General features: G+C 43.1%; 2 protein-coding genes across 2 annotated transcripts in view; both read left to right on the top strand.

The window, feature by feature from the left end:
• The window catches only part of CCDC6 (coiled-coil domain containing 6), a 142,772-nt gene extending 127,089 nt beyond the window's left edge, over nt 1-15,683 (top strand). Inside the window, exons 11-12 of the mRNA XM_002718475.6 lie at nt 14,155-14,266; nt 15,454-15,683. The gene's annotated coding sequence lies outside the window, so the exon portion shown is untranslated. The remainder of the gene's footprint in view (nt 1-14,154; nt 14,267-15,453) is intronic.
• On the top strand, nt 544-15,672 carry MRLN (myoregulin). Its single transcript, NM_001306216.2, has 3 exons — nt 544-692; nt 14,155-14,266; nt 15,454-15,672. Exon 3 carries the CDS (start codon nt 15,473-15,475, stop codon nt 15,611-15,613), a length of 141 nt encoding a protein of 46 aa, NP_001293145.1. The 5' UTR covers nt 544-692; nt 14,155-14,266; nt 15,454-15,472; the 3' UTR covers nt 15,614-15,672.
• Nucleotides 15,684-19,992: the final 4,309 nt, after the last annotated feature.

Genomic DNA, 19,992 nt, shown 5'->3' with positions numbered 1-19,992 from the left:
TCGAGTCCTGGCTGCTCCACTTCCAATCCAGCTCTCTGCTATGGCCTGGGAAAGCAGTAGAAGATAGCCCAAGTCCTTGCCCCTGCACCTGCATGGGAGACCCAGAAGAAACTCTTGGGTCCTGGCTTTGGATCGGTGTAGCTCCAGCCATTGTGGCCATCTGGGGAGTAACCCAGAGGATGGAAGACTCCTTCTCTCTCTCTCTATATCTCTCTCTCTCTCTCTCCCTCTGACTTTCAAATAAAAAGTAAATCTTTAAAAATATATATAAATTTGAAGAGCTATTCAGGTGTCCATAAATTGGTCTGAAGAAGGAAAGATAGGATAATGTTAAATAAGTCATGGTGTTTTCCATAGTTAAGGATGTTTTTGTTACTTGGTTAGTTAACCCTTCGAACACTTGACATAAGGGTCTTGGTTGTGGGAGAGCTGATCCCCTTCATGGGTTATTTGAGCTTCTGTGTGGGTGTAAGTATGTGCTAGTTATAATTTATTCCACCTGTGTCTGTCAGTTCCTTTCCCCTTGCCTCCTCCTGTGACATTCTGGCTCATGTGTCTTCATAAAGTTCTAAGCCAGTTATTAATAACAGCCCAGTGAACCTCCTGATCCACCGAGAGCATATGGTGTTTTTCACGAGAGAGAGCGCGATCATTCCCTTGACTTTGGACTTCTCTGATTGAACTCCTGAACTGTAAGTGTTGGGTTGTTTTTTTTTTTAATTGCATTTTTAAATGTTGATGTAGGAGGAATGTTTAATGTGGCTCTTGTTTGCTTCTGGTAGAGGGAGAATATAGTAGGCTAAAACTTGCTAAGACTCACAAAGCCTATTTTCCTTCCCTGCATTTCAACATTGCTGCTGATTTTATAAGGCTGATTATAAGAGAGATTAATGAATCAGAATCCCACTTCTTTCTTTTTGGCTAAATAAAGGCAGGAGGAAAGCAGGAGATTAATAATACTGTATATAAATTACTAGACCAAGCCCTGGGGCTGCAGCTGGATACTCCCATGTCTGTTTCCTCTCCAAATAGAATTCCAGTGACTGAAGGGAGAATTTTCACATATGGAAAATACATTCAGGGAGGAGTTGGATAGGAGACCTGGGCCGCTGTTATTCTTCCATGTTCCAGGTTTAGGTCCAAGAGGGCACTGCCTCGTTGCATGGATCCATTGCTTCCTTGTCCCTTAGCCAAAGCCTTTGTCTGTGCAGCCTTCTTTGTAATGCTTGCTTCTGAGAGTCCTGCAAAGTAGGTCACTGTGTTTCTTGCCTGGAAATGGAGGACCCTAAAGCCCAGAGACACTGATGCCCAGCTTGGTCCTTGTGAGCACAGCTGAAACCTGACTCCCCAGTCCTTCCGGGCCACAGACTAGCATGGTTTTGGTTGAATATGCCCAAGTTCTGAACATACGCACCAGGCTAATAATAGTGCATTGGAAGGAGGCAGATGTGGGCCTGTTATGGAGCCGTGGCTTGGGCTACTTGCAAGTTTTGTAGCTGGAAGTGAGTACTTGGACCCTGTGAGCTTCAGTCTCCTTATTTGTGAAATGAGGCTCATAATCTGTTTTACAGGCTGGTGGAGTTTATTCATGATACATGTATGTGGCCAAATAACAGTGATGGTTGTCTTAACGTTATTTAGAAAGCCTCTCATTTGAAACTTTCCTGAATCTTCCTAATATCTCAGTTGTTTCAAGTTCAAACCCAGAGTCTCCAGATGTGTCTTTGGCAAGACACATTGAAACATAGAGAGAATATTGGACTTTTGGTGCTTTTTATAACTTCAAGTTTAGGATGGTGTTGGCCATGTGAATGCCGAGGATGGGTGGAATGGAAGATGGTAATTGTTAGCGATTTGAGACATTGAAGGCACAACTAAGATGAACGATGACGAAAAACAAAAAGTTATTTCAAACATAAGCTCTTACTTTCCCAAGCTCACCTGTTCTGTTATAATCAGAAATCTAAAATTTTTCTTTTGCTTATATGTTTCTGTGGTTCCAAAGGACTGATTTTCCCTCTTGCTCCAATCAGTTCTGTTCTATCTGAGTAGGACAGAGGGGAGCACTGTCTCACACACCACCTGCTTCCCCGAGTGCTACCCTGAAACTTTGGTGATGGGGATTTTTGTTTTTCTCTGCAAGCTTGCTTTCTGGAAATATGTATTTAACTCCTACTATGTGTGCAAGACACAGTGCTGCGTTAGCATGGGGCTCAAATGCTCTTGATAAAGGAGAAAGAAGGCATTTCATGGGTAGCTCTGGATTGTGCATGACTTGGGCCCCTCTGTGAGCATCACCCTCTAAGTAATGACCTTGTGAGGCACAGACCAACAACACCTGTACCAAAAAAATGATTGCACATCCACTCCGTTCCAAGTCCTGTGCTCAATGCTGGAGGAATCGCTTCTGCTTTAAAGGAAGTCATAGTCTTTTACTTAGACTAAGAAATTCTGTTCTCCAACAGAACCATCTGCTTTCTCAGCTAAACTCAACTCCACATGACATCTACCTGGTTTCAGAAACCGTATCTTCCCCTAAAAGGCATGAAAAATTGCCACCAGAATTTCTATGGAGGAGTGTGTGTTGTAAGCCAAGTAGGCAGTTTCAAGAGTTTAGCCAAATGCTTCGGAGAACTCAGACAAGCCCAGAAATTCCCCATGCCCTCCATTTCCCAGCCCTACAGTCGGGGTGACACTTGTTTGAGTATCTGAGTTTTGCAGAGAAAGAAACGCTAACAAACCCCTCGGTCCTCTTCCTGTTTCCGCATGGCCCTTGAAGGACAAATATCAGATGGGGCTCCCAAGGAAGCCATGCACAGCTGGTCCCCAGCCAGGGCGCTGAGTGTTTCAGCCGGCCTTGTAAGAGTGCCCTGCAGCTGTGGGTCATGGAGAGGGCTGGGAAACTTGGCAGGGAGAAGGTTGGTAACATTTTAACTGTTTTGGTTCCAGGATATTTCTTAACATTCTGTGTCCATCATGAAGTCACCCATGTCTTCTCAGGAGCAATGCATGATCTATTTGCAGCAGGAATGTGGCAGCCTCCGGAAGTCCATGTAGCCCAAAAGAGGACACTTTTGTTCATGTGTAGAAAAACAGTTCATTGTAGGGCCAGAAGACTGACTTAAAACATGTGAGACATCGCCATAGATGGCCTGGGAAAGTCTACACTGGACATATGTTGACATGGAAAGAGTGCATGAGAGGTACAGGTAATGAGAAGGGAAACGCAAGTGCTTCCTGACAGGTCTGACCCCCGCCCCCCACCCCAGAGCCTGCGGTGATCCTGTGGACCCTCATGAGTGCTGCCTGGCCAGCAGTGCCCTGCGGCCCGTGTGTCTGCATGTCCACCTCAGCTTTCCAAGGCCTTCCGTCTCCTAAGAACTGCGTGCTGCCTCTCATCCTTGTGAGCCACTCCATCACCATAGTTGGGTTACAGGGAAGTGACAGTCTCTCTGCTTCTTCTGCTTCATCTAATTAGCCGCTCTTTAGGGCGTGGCAGGCAGCATGCTGGGCTCGTGGCCTGCTTTTCCTTTAAATATTAATTTGTTTGTTCTTTTATTTAAATGTGAGGTAGAGAGAGACCTACCTTTGGTCTGGTTGGGCCAGACCAAAGCTGGAACGCAGTCTGGGTCTCCCGCTTGAGTGGCAGGAATCGAACTACTTGAGCCACCGCCTGCTGCCTCTCAGGGTACACGCCAGCAGACAGCTGGAATTAGGAGCACCACTGGGACTGAGACCCTGGCACTCCCATGTAGGGATACAGGCATCCCAAGTGGCATCTTATCCACTGCACCAAACATCTGCCTGTCCTGCAGTATTGAGTGGCTGAGGCTATAGGCTTTAGAGCCAAACAGATCACTGTGCTCACTTCTTGCTAAGTGTGTGACTTTGAACAACTTACTGAACCTCTCTGGGCTTTAGTCTCTCCAGCTAAGGAAACAGTGGTATTAATATTCCGCTTCAAAAGCTTGGAAGAGATTAAAATCAGTGTGTAGTGGGCACTTAACTTTAGTTAGTAACGCAGTCCTTTCAAACCTCTGCAAGAGTGAAGTTATTATCTCTGTTCACCAGATGAGGTAGGATCCAAGGTTAAGTGCCTTGCTGGGATGTCAAACCAGTTCCATCTGGCTGCAAATCCTAGTCTGTCTCCTCACTCCACCTTGCTGACCAACCATCTGTGACTAAACACGGGGTTTTGTTTTTCGTTGAAGTCCACTTTGTCAAGTTCTTTGTCATTTGACTCTGACATGCCCAGTTTTCCAGTTCGCACTTGTCATTTTCTTTATTCCGCACTCTCTGGTCTTCATTGGCCTGAACCAAGGGAGTCTGGTGAAACACAAGATCCAACTGATCGTAGATGTCAAAAACCTGCTGCAGCTGTGATGGTACTAGCTCTGGAGAAAAAGGAAGTGGGGAACCTCAGAACAGTCTCTGTACTTCTATGGGCCTCGTTTGTCAAGAGCCCAAAAATCCTTTCTAGTGCCAACATGTCTTTACTACTTCAAACTGCTTCTCGTATCTAGAACGAGTAAAACCACTTTGCAGTTGTCTTCACCTAGCCACAAGGTACAACGCTCAAGCTTATGACTGTTTCCATGTAATATCACATGCCCTGTATTTATGCTCATACAAGCTTCCTCTTGTACAACACTTACGTCATTAATAACTTAATTTCTCGGATTTGTGTCAAATTCCCTTCCTCACATGATTCAGCTTTGGGAATAATGTAGTGGGACCTAAATTCGTTCAGAAAATGCAACTTGAACTCAAATTTTAGAAAGCTACAGAAGACTCAAAATCCATTTACTGTTGAATGTGTTTAAGTGTTCAGTTAGCTCCTGAATGACTCAGATTTGAGTTTAGTGAGCACAAATGTCTATTGTGCATTAACACAGTGGCCATCCCAGTCGGACATTCCCATCCTAAAATACTAATGGTCCTGTGCCAGATTTTTGTTGATTTCCAATTATTTGACTTGGTTTCATAATTACAAGCAAAAAAGCAAAACTGTCAACGAGACATAATTTTCATGTGATTTCTCAAGTTTCTAAAAGACAATTTTATTGAACATAAACTTTCTGGGAAAAGGGAGACCTTTACTATATGGAAACAAATTGAAAACACTTAACTTTGGGGTTTGATTTTAAAAATTATTTTCTGTGGGAAGTAGATTGTATATATATATAATTTTATATGTATCTTATGATTATCATTTGAACAACTTGAATTTCAGTCTTGCAAGAAAGCTTCTACTTGAAGGGTAAGTCTTCTATCAGGATTGAGTCAGTATTTATAGAGAACTAATGAGTGTCAGAGGCTGTGAGGCACTGGGATCCAGGGTGGATAAAGCCATCCCCACCTTCTACAAAGACAGCCCTGGTCCATGGGGTCGTGTAAACAGCCATAGGCCAGTGCGGTGACTGGCAGTACTCGCAGGTTGCACACAAGAAGGAAGTAAGTGCTGCCTGAGGAGCTCAGGGTGGGTCACAGGAGAGGGACACTGAGTCTCGGGCTTGAGGAGGAGTTTGCCAGGGTTTTGTTGCTGAAAGAAAACCTGGAAAGCATGACCATTCCGAAGGGTACAGTCGAACAGGCAACGTGCTAGATTGCAGTTAGCACCAATTGTCATCCTTCATTAAGTGTGTACTTTCTAGGCACAAGTTTTGACTCAGTTCTCACTCGACCTTTAGTAGTCACTGTTGAATCCACTTTAGAGACGTGCTACTGAGGCATCGAGGGAATGTAACTTGGCTGAAGTCTCACACCATCTGACAGACCTAGGATGCGAGTCCCGTCAATCTGATTTCAGACCCATCTTTCAACCACTGTGCTGAAAGGAGGTCAAGGGGAGAAACTTGTCAGCCACAAGGCGACCAGAGGTTAGAAACCAAGTAAAAATGAACAAGAATCAAATAGATCATAATAGGTAATGCAAGGAGACAACAAAACCCGTGCTTTCAGTTAACCTGGTTAACCAGCTTGGTAGACACCAAGCTTGTGGCTGTGGTCCAGGGACTGTCCTGTTTACAGAGGGCAGATGGTTTGATGTGAATACATTAGCAGTTCATGGTTGCAAAGACATTTTGGCACATTCAGGGTTATCAGGTCCAGAGTGGTATAACCATGAACACATCCATCCCATCGTTCAATAAGCAGTTCACAGGCAGGGAAAGGAGCAAGGCCCGAGAGCGACCGTTAATAATTACGTGGATGTTTCTGTCCTGGGATAGTCAGTTTCCATTGTGATGTCAATCTTTTTAAAAGTAACCTTTTTTTTTTTGAAAACAAAAATATTTGAAAACAATAATGAATTGGATAGTTGAAAAGGGATTGTATCTGCAGGCTGAAGTCCCAGGCTGCAGGTCATTATCTGGACTCCAGCACAGAACACCAAGTAGCCTGGGGCCCCTCGGTGCCGCCATCTCCCAACAGTGCATAATTAGAGCCCAGCACGTAGTAGGCCTGAATAAATTATTATTATCATAGTTTGCTCAGAAAACTTATTATGCAAAAGTGGACCGATTTCAATGATGTCTCACTTCTCAGCGTGTGTCTCGAGGGAACTTCTGTGAATATTATCTTAACTGTTAGATATTGATGGAAACAGGAGTAGGATTAGAAAATTCTTGTCAAAAAAGAAAATATTTTTGAAATGTGACTCATGTGTTTAAGACTATAAACTTGAATCCAATGAAAAATGTTTTTCTTTTGATTGTAAAAGAGACTGCAAAGCACATTCTGTTCTTTGTCTTGACTAAAAATCCTCACCTAATAAGGGGGAATGGTAGGAGCTGTGAGAAATTAAGCAAGGGGTAAAAGGGTGAAGTCCTAGACTGGATTTTATATAATACAGGGGTTTTGTTGCTTGTATTTTTGCTTTGTTTTATTTATGTCAGGGGACTAACCCATTTAGAAAATGAATTCTTCTTATAGTCCCAGGAGTCAGGAATGGTGTGAAAAACTCTCTTTTATTTTATTTTTTAAGATTTTATTTATTTATTTGAGAGGTAGAGTAACAGTGAGAGGGCCGGTGCCGTGGCTCAATAGGCTAATCCTCCGCCTAGCGGCACCAGCACACAGGGTTCTAGTCCCGGTCGGGGCGCCGGATTCTGTCCCGGTTGTCCTTCTTCCAGGCCAGCTCTCTGCTGTGGCCCGGGAGTGCAGTGGAGGATGGCCCAAGTGCTTGGGCCCTGCACCCACATGGGAGACCAGGAGAAGCACCTGGCTCTTGCCTTCGGATCAGCGCGGTGCGCTGGCCGCAGTGTGCCGGCCGCGGCGGCCATTGGAGGGTGAACCAACAGCAAAGGAAGACCTTTCTCTCTGTCTCTCTCTCTCACTGTCCACTCTGCCTATAAAAAAAAAAAAAAAAAAAAAAAAAAACAAAAACAAAACAAAACAAAAAAAACAGTGAGAGGGAGAGGAGCCAGAAAGAGGTCTTCCACCTGCTGGTTCACTCCCCAAATGGCCACAGTGGCCAGAGCTGTGCCAATCGAAAGCCAGGAGCCAGGTACTTCTTCCAGGTCTCCCACATGGATGCAGGGGCCCAAGCACTTACGCCATCTTCTGCTTTCCCAGGCCACAGCAGAGACCATCTTCTGCTTTCCCAGGCCATAGCAGAGAGTTGGATTGGAAGTGGAGCAGCTGGGACTAGAACTGGTGCCGCAGGTGGAGGATTAACCTATTGTGCCACAGCACCAACCCCAAAACTTTTTTATGTAAAAATAAGATGATAAATGCAAGATGGTAAATGCAAGTCAGTGGCTGAGTGAAAAGCAGAGAATACAGTCAAGCCCAGCTCCTAGAAACCAAGGGGTGTTGCTACTCCCCATTTATCTAACTCACTTTGTGAGACACCTGTCTGCCCAACCAATAAGCAATGAATGGGTAAATTTGAATTAAGTTATTTAGACCTAAATCTTGATGGAGCCAAAGGAGAAAATAAAGGTTGTTTTTTTTTTTTTTTAAGATTTATTTATTTATTGGGGCTGGCTCTGTGGCGCAGTAGGTTAATCCTCCGTCTGTGGCACTGGCATCCTATATGGGTGCTGGTTCTAGTCCTGGCTGCCCCTCTTCTGATCCAGCTCTGTGCTATGGCCTGGGAAAGCAGTAGAAGATGGCCCAAGTCCTTGGGCCCCTGCACCCACATGGGAGACCAGAAAGAAGCACCTGGCTCCTGATCGGCACATCTCTGGCCGTTGCGGACATCTGGGGAGTGAACCAATGGAAGGAAGACCTTTCTCTCTGTCTCTCCCTCTCACTGTAACTCTATCTATCAAATAAATAAATAAAATCTTTTTTTTAGAAAAAAGGGTTACACAGAGAGAAGGAGAGGCACAGAGAGAGAGAGAGAGAGAAGAGAGAGAGGGTCTTCCATTCAATGGTTCACTCCCCAATTGGCAGCAATGGCTGGAGCTGCGCCAATCCGAAGCCAAGAGCCAGGAGCTTCTTCCAGGTCTCCCATGTGGGTACAAGGGCCTAAGGATTTGGGCCATCTTCCACTGCTTTCCCAGGCCATAGCAGAGAGCTGGATTGGAAGTGGAGCAGCCAGGACTTGAACCAGTGCCCATATTGGATGCCGGTACTGCAGGCAGCAGCTTAACCCACTACACCACAGCGCCAGCCCTGAAAATAAAGTTCTAAAATCTAAATAAGAGGGTATCCATTCTACTTCCAGCATAATATACTACAAAATAATAAATTGACCCAGTGGCTTCTGGGAAACAAAGATGGAGGCAATCAAATTGGATGAAAAGTTATTTGCAGTCATCTGAAGTTTCAACATAAAATATTCCTTGCTCTAAATGACCTAGATGTCTATACCGGAACTTGAAGGTTACATCATTTTAGCTGTGATTTTATAATATTATTCAAAATATGATCAAGGTCTTGAGATAAGTTCTAGCATAGTTTTCTAACTTGTTTGAAATTTATGTACACTTGTGGTACCTGTTTTATTAGATTAAAAAAACCACTAGGAATTATTTCTTCCTGAAAATAACTGTTGTTAAATAGTTTTCCTTCTGAAATAATATATTTTTTAAAACTTTTATTTAATAAATATAAATTTCAAAAGTACAAGTTTTGGATTATAGCGGTTTTTTCCCCCCATAACTTCCCTCCCACCTACAAACCATCCCATCTCCCACTCCCTCTCCCATCCCATTCTTCATTAAGATCTGAAAGAATGTGCTTTAAACATACTCCCACCCCCTAAACAAAGACCTGATTACCAAGATTTTGGCTGAGGAAGAACTAATGCAAATCAAAGACTGTGACTGATATAATTTTAATCCATGGTAAAATCTGAGTCTGTTAATAAACTTGTGATGATACGGATTTGTGTCCTTGCAACATTTGAGGTCCAGAAACCAAACTAACCTCAAAGGAGGGCAGCTAGCAGGAGGCACCCAGGTTCCTGTTTTTCTTGAGTGTTTTGATGAGATAGCAACATGGCCTTCAGCAAAAGAGATTCGGACTGATTTGTCATGTCAGTTACATATTTCCATTAAAATGTTCCATTGATAAATTTACTTTTGATCACATTTATGTTAAAGGTTGGTGTGACAAAGCCAATAAATTGCTTTCAGATATACAGAGAGGGAGAAAGAGCAGCAGTAACAGGGCTTCTTTCTTTAGTTCTCTGAAGCTCAAGAGACAATATTCTTGTAAATGAAACAATGTAAGAAATAGAAAAAGGAAGGGGAAAAAATGACCCATAGGCCTTCTACCCAATCTTACCCACTGTGACCACCAGTGAGATTTGTCTACTTTCCTCTCTGCTCTTTTTCTCTTTCTTCTAACATTTCAGTTATGAAACCTAATGAACATGAAGAACAGCACATAAATGTCTTTGTACAGCTGAGCAAATCCTTGCAAGTGGTGACCAATAGGACCCCCACCACCAACAAGAAACACAGCATCAGTAGAAGCTCCTTCCTGTGCCTTCTCCTGTCCTCAGCGAAGTCACTACTCTCCTGACTCCCATTAGCCAACCCCTAGCTTTTCTTTATAGATTTATCACTGTCACTGTTACTACCTCTGAGCCACACGTTTCAGCTCTGCTTTTCTACTTTGTATAAATGTGCTTTTTAAAATATATTATTTATTTATTTGAGGCCGGCGCTGCGGCTCACTAGGCTAATCTTCTGTCTTGCGGCGCCGGCATACCAGGTTCTAGTCCCGGTCAGGGCGCCGGATTCTGTCCCGGTTGCCCCTCTTCCAGGCCAGCTCTCTGCTGTGGCCCGGGACTGCAGTGGAGGATGGCCCAAGTACTTGGGCCCTGCACCCCATGGGAGACCAGAAGTACCTGGCTCCTGCCATCGGACCAGCGCGGTGCGCTGTCCGCGGCGGCCATTGGAGGGTGAACCAACGGCAAAAGGAAGACCTTTCTCTCTGTCTCTCTCTCTCACTGTCCACTCTGCCTGTCAAAAAATTAAAAAATAAAAAAATAAAAATAAAATATTTATTTATTTGAGCAGTAGTAAAACAGTGTCAGAAAAAGACACACAGATACACAAACAAAGAGCTCCCATCCTCCGATTTACTCTCCAAATGCCTGCCATGGCAGAGGCTGACCCAGACCAAAGCCAGGAGCCCAGAATGCAATGTGAGTTTACCACTTGGGTGGCAGGAACCCAGTTATTCAAGCCATCACCTCCTGGTGCCCAGGGTCTATATTAGCAGGAGCAGAGCCCTGATTCAAATGTAGGCACTCAGATATGGGATGAAGCATTCCTAGCAGCAGTTAAAATGTACTTACACTGTGTATTTTCTTTTGTGTTTTGATTTAAAATTTCACTATTATGTTTGTAAGATTCATCCCTGTTTTTGTATGTATCAGTGGTTTAGTTTTCATTATTTTGTCATATTCTTTTATATGACTACATCACAATTTGTGTATGTATGAATGGGTATTTGGGTTGTTTTCCCATTGAAGATATTACTTTTTTTTTTTTTTTTTTTTTTTTTGACAGGCATAATGGACAGTGAGAGAGAGAGACAGAGAGAAAGGTCTTCCTTTTGCCGTTGGTTCACCCTCCAATGGCAGCCGCGGCCGGCGCACTACGGCCGGCGCACCGCGCTGATCTGATGGCAGGAGCCAGGTACTTCTCCTGGTCTCCCATGGGGTGCAGGGCCCAAGCACTTGGGCCATCCTCCACTGCACTCCCTGGCCACAGCAGAGAGCTGGCCTGGAAGAGGGGCAACCAGGACAGAATCCGGCACCCCGACCAGGACTAGAACCTGGTGTGCCGGCGCCGCAAGGCGGAGGATTAGCCTAGTAAGCCGCGGCGCTGGCCAAGATATTACAAATAATGTTTAGATATGAGTCTTGGTGCAGATAGCCATTCATTTCTTTAGGGGGATACACCCAGTATGGAGGTATATCCCCATAAGGATGGCCACTGTATGAGGTACACTCATATTTAAATATAAGGGATCCACAAAAATTCTGTGGACATGTGTATTATGAAACAACTGTGCATAAATTTCAAAAAATTTATGGACCAAAATACATATCTTTTAAATCCATTTTTTCCACAAACTCTTTTGAGTTCATATTATTACTTCATTTTCCAAGTAGCATTTCTATGAGTTTAATAACCATCATTCTGATAAATAGATGGTATTCCATTGGGGATTGAACCGTGGCTTATTTAACCAGCCTCCTGTTGTAGAATCTATTTTTTTCCCATGATGAAAACAATACTTTGGATCTGATTAGTGGTTATATGTGTAAGTTGTAAAAGTCTCATTCAGTTCATGATTTATTCACTTGTAACATTTAATATGATTCCTCTGGTATTCTGCATGTGTGCTTATAGGTTGAACATTCCTTATCCAAAAATCCAAAATCTAAAATACTCCAAAATCTAAAATGTTCCAAATATGAAGTGTTCCAAAATCCAAAACTTTAAACATTTTTAAATTTCCATTTATTTGAAACAGGGGTGGGGGGGAGGAAAACACCGGGAGAAAGAGAGACATGGAGAGAAAGAGGCAGAGACAGGGCTCCTAGCCACTCTCCTCAAATGCCTGCAACAGCTGGGACTAGACCAGGCCAAAGTTAGGAAACTGGGACTTAATACAGGTCTCCCATGTGGGTGGCCGGAACGCAAGTACTTGACCCATCACCTACTGGCTCTCCAGGTGCACACTTGCAGTAAGATAGAATCAGGAGCAGAGCTGAGAATTGAACCCAGACTCCCCCATATGGGATACAGGAAATCCCAAGTGGTATCTTAATAACTGCACAAAATGCCTGCTCCCAAAATCCAGAACTCTGGGTAATGACATGATGCCACAAGTGGAAAATTCCATACCTGACCTCCTTTGACAGATCACAGTCGAAACAGAGGCACACACAAAAAAACTACATAAAATTATTTTCAGGGGCTGGCATCGTGATGTAGTGGGTTAAGCCATATGAGCATTGGTTCAAGTCCCAGCTGCTCCACTTCCAATCCAGCTTCCTGCTGATGCTTCTGGGAAAGTAGCTGAACATGTTCCAAGTGCTAGGGCTCCTGCCATCCATGTGAGAGACCTGGATAGAATTCCAGGCTCCTGGCTTTGGCCTGGCCCAGTTCTACTGAGAAGTGAACCAGTAGATGGAAAATCTCATTCTCTCTCTTCTATCTCTCTCTTTCTGTCAACCAGCCTTTCAAATAAATAAAGTCTTTAAAAAATTATTTCAGGTTATATCTATAAAGTGTATATGAAAATTAAATAAACGTCATGATTAGACTTTGAGCCCCATCTCCAAGATATTTCATTATGTATAAGCAATTAATAAGCAATTATTACAGAATAATTGGGAATCTGAAGCACTTCTGGTCCCAAGCATGCCAGACAAGGGACATTCAACATGTGCTTCAATTGTGAAAAAGAGAAGAAGCAGGTGGTGATAGGGACAGGACAAGTAGAATGCATTAAGCAGCGAGCATTAAGTCTGCCTACAGAAAGTATGACATCAGCTGTAAGTGTTTGACCAAGCTATTAAGCCCCCACTGGGATGCATGTATCCCTCAGTGGAGTGCCTGTGTTCAAGTCCTGGCTCTGCTTTCAATTCCATCTTCCTGGTAATGCATACCCTCAGAGATAGGAGGTGATGGCTCAACCAGTTGGTGTTCTACCACCAACATGGGAGACCTGGACTAAGTTGCTGGTTTCGGGCTTGACATGGTCCAGCCCCAGATATTGAAAGCATTTGGGGAAGGAATCAGTGGCTTGGCCTCTCCCTGTCTATTGTCAGTCTCTGTCTCTCTGCCTCTCAAATAATGTCATTAGCATAGATTATCTGAAAGATAATTTCATGGCTAAAGGGTAGAGCAGCCATAATTATTAGCCTGGTCTTTTTTTATTTTTATTGCATCTTATTTGTAAAAGCAATGCACAACCTTAAAACTTATAATACTTAAAAGACAGGCATACAGAGCCGATATTGTGGCATACCAGGTAAAACTGCTGCTTGCAATGCTGGCATCCCATATGGCGGCTGGTTCAAGTCCCAGCCACTCCAATTCCCATCCAGATACTTGTTAATGTACCTGGGAAAGCATCAGAAGATGGCCCAAGTGCTATGGTACCTATATCCACCTGGGAGACCTGGAGGAAGCTCTTGGCTCCTGGCTTTGGACTGACTCAGCCCTAGCCATTGCCAGCCCGTGGGGGAGTGAACCAGTGGATGGACAATCTGTCTTGTGCACTTTCTTTCTGTCTGTAACTCTGCCTTTCAAATAAATCTTTTTCTTCTTTTTAAAGCCATATAATCTCATGAGTTAAGGTCTCTTGCATAGAAAAGGGTTTTTGTGTGGTGGTGGTTGTTCGTGGTAGTGGTTTTGCTGTGAAGATATTGCAACGTTCGTATAAAATAATTTTTAGGAAGTTGTTTCTTCAAGAAGCTTCATGAATGTTTAGTCTGCCAAAAAAAAATCTTAGAATTCAACTTAATATTTCTGCCAAACATTTAGTTTTTAGCTACTCAATTTTGTGATAAGTTGAATTTAAATGTCATATTTGCTGTAGTCTATGCATTGACACCTCCGTCCTATCTTGTTTTGCAAGCACTTGTAGAATTTCTCCATACAGGCTCCCTACCTCTTTTTTTCCTACACTGCCTCACTGTCCAATAAAACCTTTTAATGTGCTTTGACACAGGGACCAAGGTTGCTAAGAGACCACCTGTGCTGAATGCACGTTTTTCTAGCAAGAGCAAACTGAGAGAAAACCAAAGAACCGCGTCATCTACCACTACCAGGGACTAATTCAGGTGAGAAATGGCTCTCTACTCCCTCCTCGCTTCCTCTTGCTGTTTGGAGAGACCTGAAGACAATCCAGTGAGCTCAGAGTGCAGAACCCACACTGGGATCTGAGGGTATAGGAAGGACACGAAGTCACTTTGCAACCCTGTCATACTTGTTGTCCCTTGTTGCTGAAACACAGGCAAAGGAATGTTTGGAGATAGGGAAAATCCTAGATGTTTACTTTGCTAGTGATTGCCCTGTAGTTTAGGCAAGCCATTCCCTGCTACAGGAATGGAGCAGATTATTCTGTAAATCAGTCAAGATTTGCTCAAGGTGGGAGAAGAAAGCAGCTGTAACACCCACCTCTTTCCCTTTCCGTTTTTCATTCTCTTAAAGTTCAACATGACCTTTTGATATTTGAGTGAAAATAGCAGTCAAAATATTTGAAGACCCAAATCCTGCTACTTTTCTAAGGTATTGATAGTCATTTTAAGTTGACTTTTTATATATGTAAGAAACTTCAGTGTGAAGCTTTGAAAATTACTCACTTGACTTTACATTCTTCGTGAAAGACCTTGGAAATGGCTCTGAACTCCCCACCTGACAAACATTAAGTAGAAGGTTCTGCCAGTGTGGCAAACAGAGCACCACTTAATTCCTTGCAAAATTCCTGCTATTCTGTGTGACAAAGAAATATTGGAGAAATTCAACAGCTGATGCTTCATTAAGTGGCCATAACATGAGAGAGAGGATCTTGAGGAAAGTTCAAGGACATGTAGAATACCTTTTGTTGTTTATTTTTAGAAGAATTTTGTCGCCACCTTCCTCTTCAGATTATCATTTCTTGGTATCGCCAACTATATGGGTAGAGCAATGGAAATTTCACCAATGCTAATAAAACTGACTGCTAATTACTACAGGTATCTTGTAGATAAATTAATTACTGATAACATGAAAACAGGATTCTCATCATACAAGTGTCCTGAGCTGTTTGTTTTAGGAAGAAAAGCAATTTTGATATATAAAATGCCTTGATTATTTCATAAAATGGGGAGTAGAAAAATATTTTTGTTCTTTGTTACAAGTTGGTACCGACAATTCTCTGGAAGACTTACTTTTGCCACTTTTTTTTATAGTGCAAATACCAGATTGAATTGAAAGAATCAGGATTATGTATTCATTCAAGAGTTCTTTTCTCTTTTTTCCCCCTAAGGAATAAGAATATTCTGGATATGACTGGTAAAAACTGGATATTGATTTCTACTTCTACTCCTAAGAATCTGGAAGATGAAATTCTGGGAAGACTTCTGAAAATCTTGTTTGTAATCTTCGTTGACTTAATGTCTATTATGTATGTTGTTATAACTTCTTAGGGAGTTGACTACCTTCACTTTACATGTAAATTTCAAATTGAATTTCAGTAAATAAAAATTTGTGTTTTAAGATGCTGAGTGATTTTTTATTTGATAAAATCACCAATTTATTCTAGAAGCCAGTAGGACATTGTAATAAAAACTGCAATGTGTGTTGTTTAGTACTTCAGGGTTTTGAAGGGGAAATTTTAAAAAAAGAACACTATTGAATCATACAATTTCTTGATTTTTAACAGAGTTGTTATTTTGTGAAGTGATTAAAATGTGTAGGTGAAATTCCAAGTGATGTTGATGTTTTAAGGATGTGCCCCTATGTCGAATTTTATACAATTCTATTTTTAACACACCAAGCTTAACATAACCTAGGAGCATTGTCGCTCCCCCTCTTCGCGGAGGAACGACACAGGACCCTGCGTTGTTCTTTTGTCTGCTCGGCCCTTCCCGGTTTGCTGCTGGTTCTTCCCGGGTTGGCTACCGACCCTTCCACCTCCGTGGAAGGGCAGTTCCCCCTGCCACATTCCCCACTTCCGCGGAGGAGCGGCACACCGCCAGCCGGCTCTCTCGGGGGCTGCTCAGGTGTTCCTTCAGATAGATGTTCCTCGTGCATGTTGTCTCTCTCCTCCTTTATAGTCCTCTTCCGCCAATCCCAACTCTGCTACCCACACGCCGAGTACGCTGCTCTCCTCCAATCAGGAGCAGGTCCTGCTGTTTATTGGTTGAACTGGAGGCAGCTGTGTAGAAGCTGTTTCCTCCTCTCCCAGCGCCATATTGTGGGAGAGCAGATGCATAGAATAAGTCTTAATTCGAGTAACAGTCTAGTCTGAGTTGCTCCCCACAGAGCATGATCTTTACAATGTACCCATAGTTTATACCCATTTTCTTTTTTTTTTTTTTTTTGACAGGCAGAGTGGACAGTGAGAGAGAGAGACAGAGAGAAAGGTCTTCCTTTGCCGTGGGTTCACCCTCCAATGGCCGCTGCGGCTGGCACACTGCAGCCGGCGCACCGCGCTGATCCGATGGCAGGAGCCAGGAGCCAGGTGCTTTTCCTGGTCTCCCATGGGGTGCAGGGCCCAAGCACCTGGGCCATCCTCCACTGCACTCCCTGGCCACAGCAGAGAGCTGGCCTGAAAGAGGGGCAACCGGGAAAGAATCCGGCGCCCCGACCGAGACTAGAACCCGGTGTGCCGGTGCCGCTAGGCGGAGGATTAGCCTAGTGAGCTGCGGCGCCGGCCATACCCATTTTCTTACACATATTTCATCTGTTTGTGGGCAGATTATTTTTTTTTAACTCCAGGCGATTAAATAAGTAAGAACTATTTCTACCACCAAAGACTTAGAGTAGAAATAAAATACTTAGGATATTCTTTTAGGAAAACACAATTTCTAACAAATGGGAAAATGGGGTTTAATTTGGAACCAATGCTCAGCATATGGCATCTAAGGTGAGACTTGGAATAATACTAGGATGCAAGTACTTCTTGTTCCCATTTCAGAGAGAGAAACAGAAGCTTAGAGGAATGACGCCAGCTGAAGGCCATAACCAGGAAGTGACAGAACTCCATCTCGAGCCATCAAAATCGGTAATGTTGTGTTGCCTTGAGAGGTGGATAAGAATATCTTAATAACACAAGTATAATTAAAAAACATCTATAGAGCTCACCGTTTTTTTGTTTACAGCAGTTTTGTTCAAGCCCTGTTGCTATACTTAGTGTTGTCCCTGTTTATTTTCTTATTCCACATTTGCAAATCTTTATCAAGAAGAAATATTGAATTCACCCTTTTTTTCATGACAACGTGACAATGCATTCCCTTCCCATTTTCCTAACTTCTTCATTTTCTGATTTAGTGTTAAAATATAACTGCTGAAATGCTTTTTTAACGTTCTGAAAAACAGAGGTCTCTCTGTCCTTTGGACTTTTGGGGTTTTTGTGAACACACATGCTTAGCAGAATTCCGCTTCCCTGCCTGGGATGCCTGTCGCTCTGGATTTGGCCCAATCATTAATGCACGGTTTCATAAGAGACCTAATGAAGTGTGAAAGGAATCTGGACCTTTGAGACATCCTCCTTAACCGACTCTTACTTAACCTTTTAGTGGTGTTGTATGTTTAACCACAATCCAAATAAAGTCAAACGGAGTCAAACTTAATTGAAAACTTTAGCAGGAAATGCTGTTCTTTTGCCATACCAGACCCTTCCTTTTGGGTTTCAGGGCCACCTCCTGTGTCTCCCCAGTCCCCTCTGTTTAGGATTTGTCAGAACCTAGGATTACACTGAGTAAAGTCATCTCCGTCTTAGGCAATGGTTTCTTTTCCCCAGAGCTTCCAGGAAGTGGGCAAGGAGTTAGGAGCCTCCACTGTGAAATCAGGCTGCCTTAGTCCGAGTCTTTGGCTTCACTTCTTACAGCCTGACCACCTTATATCTCAGTGTCCTTACCATGAGTGCCTACCTCATAGACACATAGAAAGGATGCGTTAAGCTGACTGGTGTGAAGTGCTTACCACAGTGCCTGGCGTAGGGCAGGCTGCTGGCATTGTTACCTTCATGTGGGAGATGTGGCTGCCTTCAAGCAGAGGGCTGGAGCGCCTGCCACACTGCCTATGCTACACTTCCCCTTCAAATGACCTCACATGAACCCACCCCGTGTGACTCCGTTCCGGTGAAGCTGCAGCACACTGCTGCGGGAGGCCTAGGTCTAAACGTGTAAACCCTGCAGGGTTTTTTTGGTTATTTTATTTCCAGACCCGGCAATGGCAATGGAGTATCATAATGTGATTTGGGACAAGAACAGATAGGTAATAAACACCCCTTTTCAACAAGTCATCAAAATGTTAGTATGCAAGTGTCGTGGCTTTTGAATTGGAAAGCTGTAATTTTTCCCTTACCCTGCAAAAATACTCATTCAGTTTCTGTTTGCCAGCATGGTGCTGGGCAGCCAGGTGAAAGGAGTAAAGAGAACACAGTTCCTGCTCTCAGAAGGTCCACATGTGGTAGGGAAACTAGATGGAGACCCAGATGGTGCAGTTGCAAGGAGAGAAGTTTAAGGAGGGACATGACGTGGTATTGTGAAGGGTACCATGAGAGACCATACAAGGAGTTAGAGCAGCAGAAACTTTTGGGATGTTAGACACCCAGAATTCTGGTACAGATCTGCTGAATTCAGAAAGTTCATTGTAACAAGATCCCCAATGATTCATGTGCACCTCATGGTTTTAGAAGCCCTGGGCAGCTCAGTGGACTAAGTGTTCAAGCTGTCTTGTTTCTCTGGCTGCTAAACAGCTATGTGACTTTTGGGCAAGTTGCTTAACCTCTTTGGGTCTCATAGTCCTCCTGCATTTAAAATAAACAAACAAAACAAAAATTGCGTGATTACAATCTGCTTTGTATATTTTCTAGAAATACTGTGACTATTAAATGAACTGGGCTGAAGCTTACATGAAAATGCATAACAGGAGCTATATAAATCTAAGAAATTGTTATACACATCAGGAAGACAGGAGTAGCTCTTCAAGATAAAAAATATCTTCAGGAGAATAGGAAAAGGATTGTTTTCATGAATTTCAACAATATCCATGGCGTATATGTATATATGCAATCTGGATTAGCTAACTTGTTTTCCCTCAAGTGGGTTTCATTGGCCTTTCATGGAACTTAATGTCCACCTGTGCTGTTTTCACCAACCACCTAATTGCAGTGGATGAGGCTTCTTAACTTGCCACTAATAATTTTAAGTTACCTAGCCATGCCTAAGCACAGATATCTATGTGCTATTAATTTCACCATCTCTTGATGCCAACTCAAGTGGTCTTACATCCTTCCAGTTCTGTGGCCTCTTGAAAATTATCCTGCATTTGAGAAAAGAGGTCAGAAAATGCCTGAGAAAATCCTTGTTATTTACAAATACCAGTATCTGGAATTGGAGTGTCCTGTGCTAGATGTGTCACATGTAGTGTATGAAACAATCTGTACGAACACATCTAGGAGCTACTTCCATTTCATAGATGAGGAAATGCAGGTTCCCAGGGATCAGGTAAAATGCTCAAGCTCCTACAAGCCATCCTAACTGTGGTGATGCAGCTAGAAGGTAAGAGAACCAAGATCCCCGACTCAGAACCGTCTGCCTCTAGAACTCTGCTCTCCCACATTCAGATGTTCTACACCATAACAAGCCAAAGAAGTTCATTACTTCACTGCTTCCTTACTTGGAAGGAAAGAGATTTGGACCATAATGTGGCATCCCAATCCTAAATCAGGGATTTAATCAGTAAAATGCAAGCTTACTGGTTTATCTTAAATATGTCCAGAAATCTTGCAAAATGTTGACTGCTCACTTTACAAATAGTGCCTTCCTCTATTCTGAAGCTTGGGTGTGTGATAAAA

The sequence above is a fragment of the Oryctolagus cuniculus genome, chromosome 15 (genome assembly GCF_051225735.1).
Source record: "Oryctolagus cuniculus isolate XC-2025 breed Fujian yellow rabbit chromosome 15, ASM5122573v1, whole genome shotgun sequence".
NCBI classification, from domain to species: Eukaryota; Metazoa; Chordata; class Mammalia; order Lagomorpha; family Leporidae; genus Oryctolagus; species Oryctolagus cuniculus.
The sequence above is the reverse complement of the archived record's forward strand: the minus strand, read 5'-3'. Positions and strand labels throughout refer to the sequence as shown.

Excerpts from the sequence above, each read along its gene's own strand:
- MRLN (NM_001306216.2), top strand. The coding sequence starts at position 15,473 with ATGACTGGTAAAAACTGGATATTGATTTCTACTTCTACTCCTAAGAAT.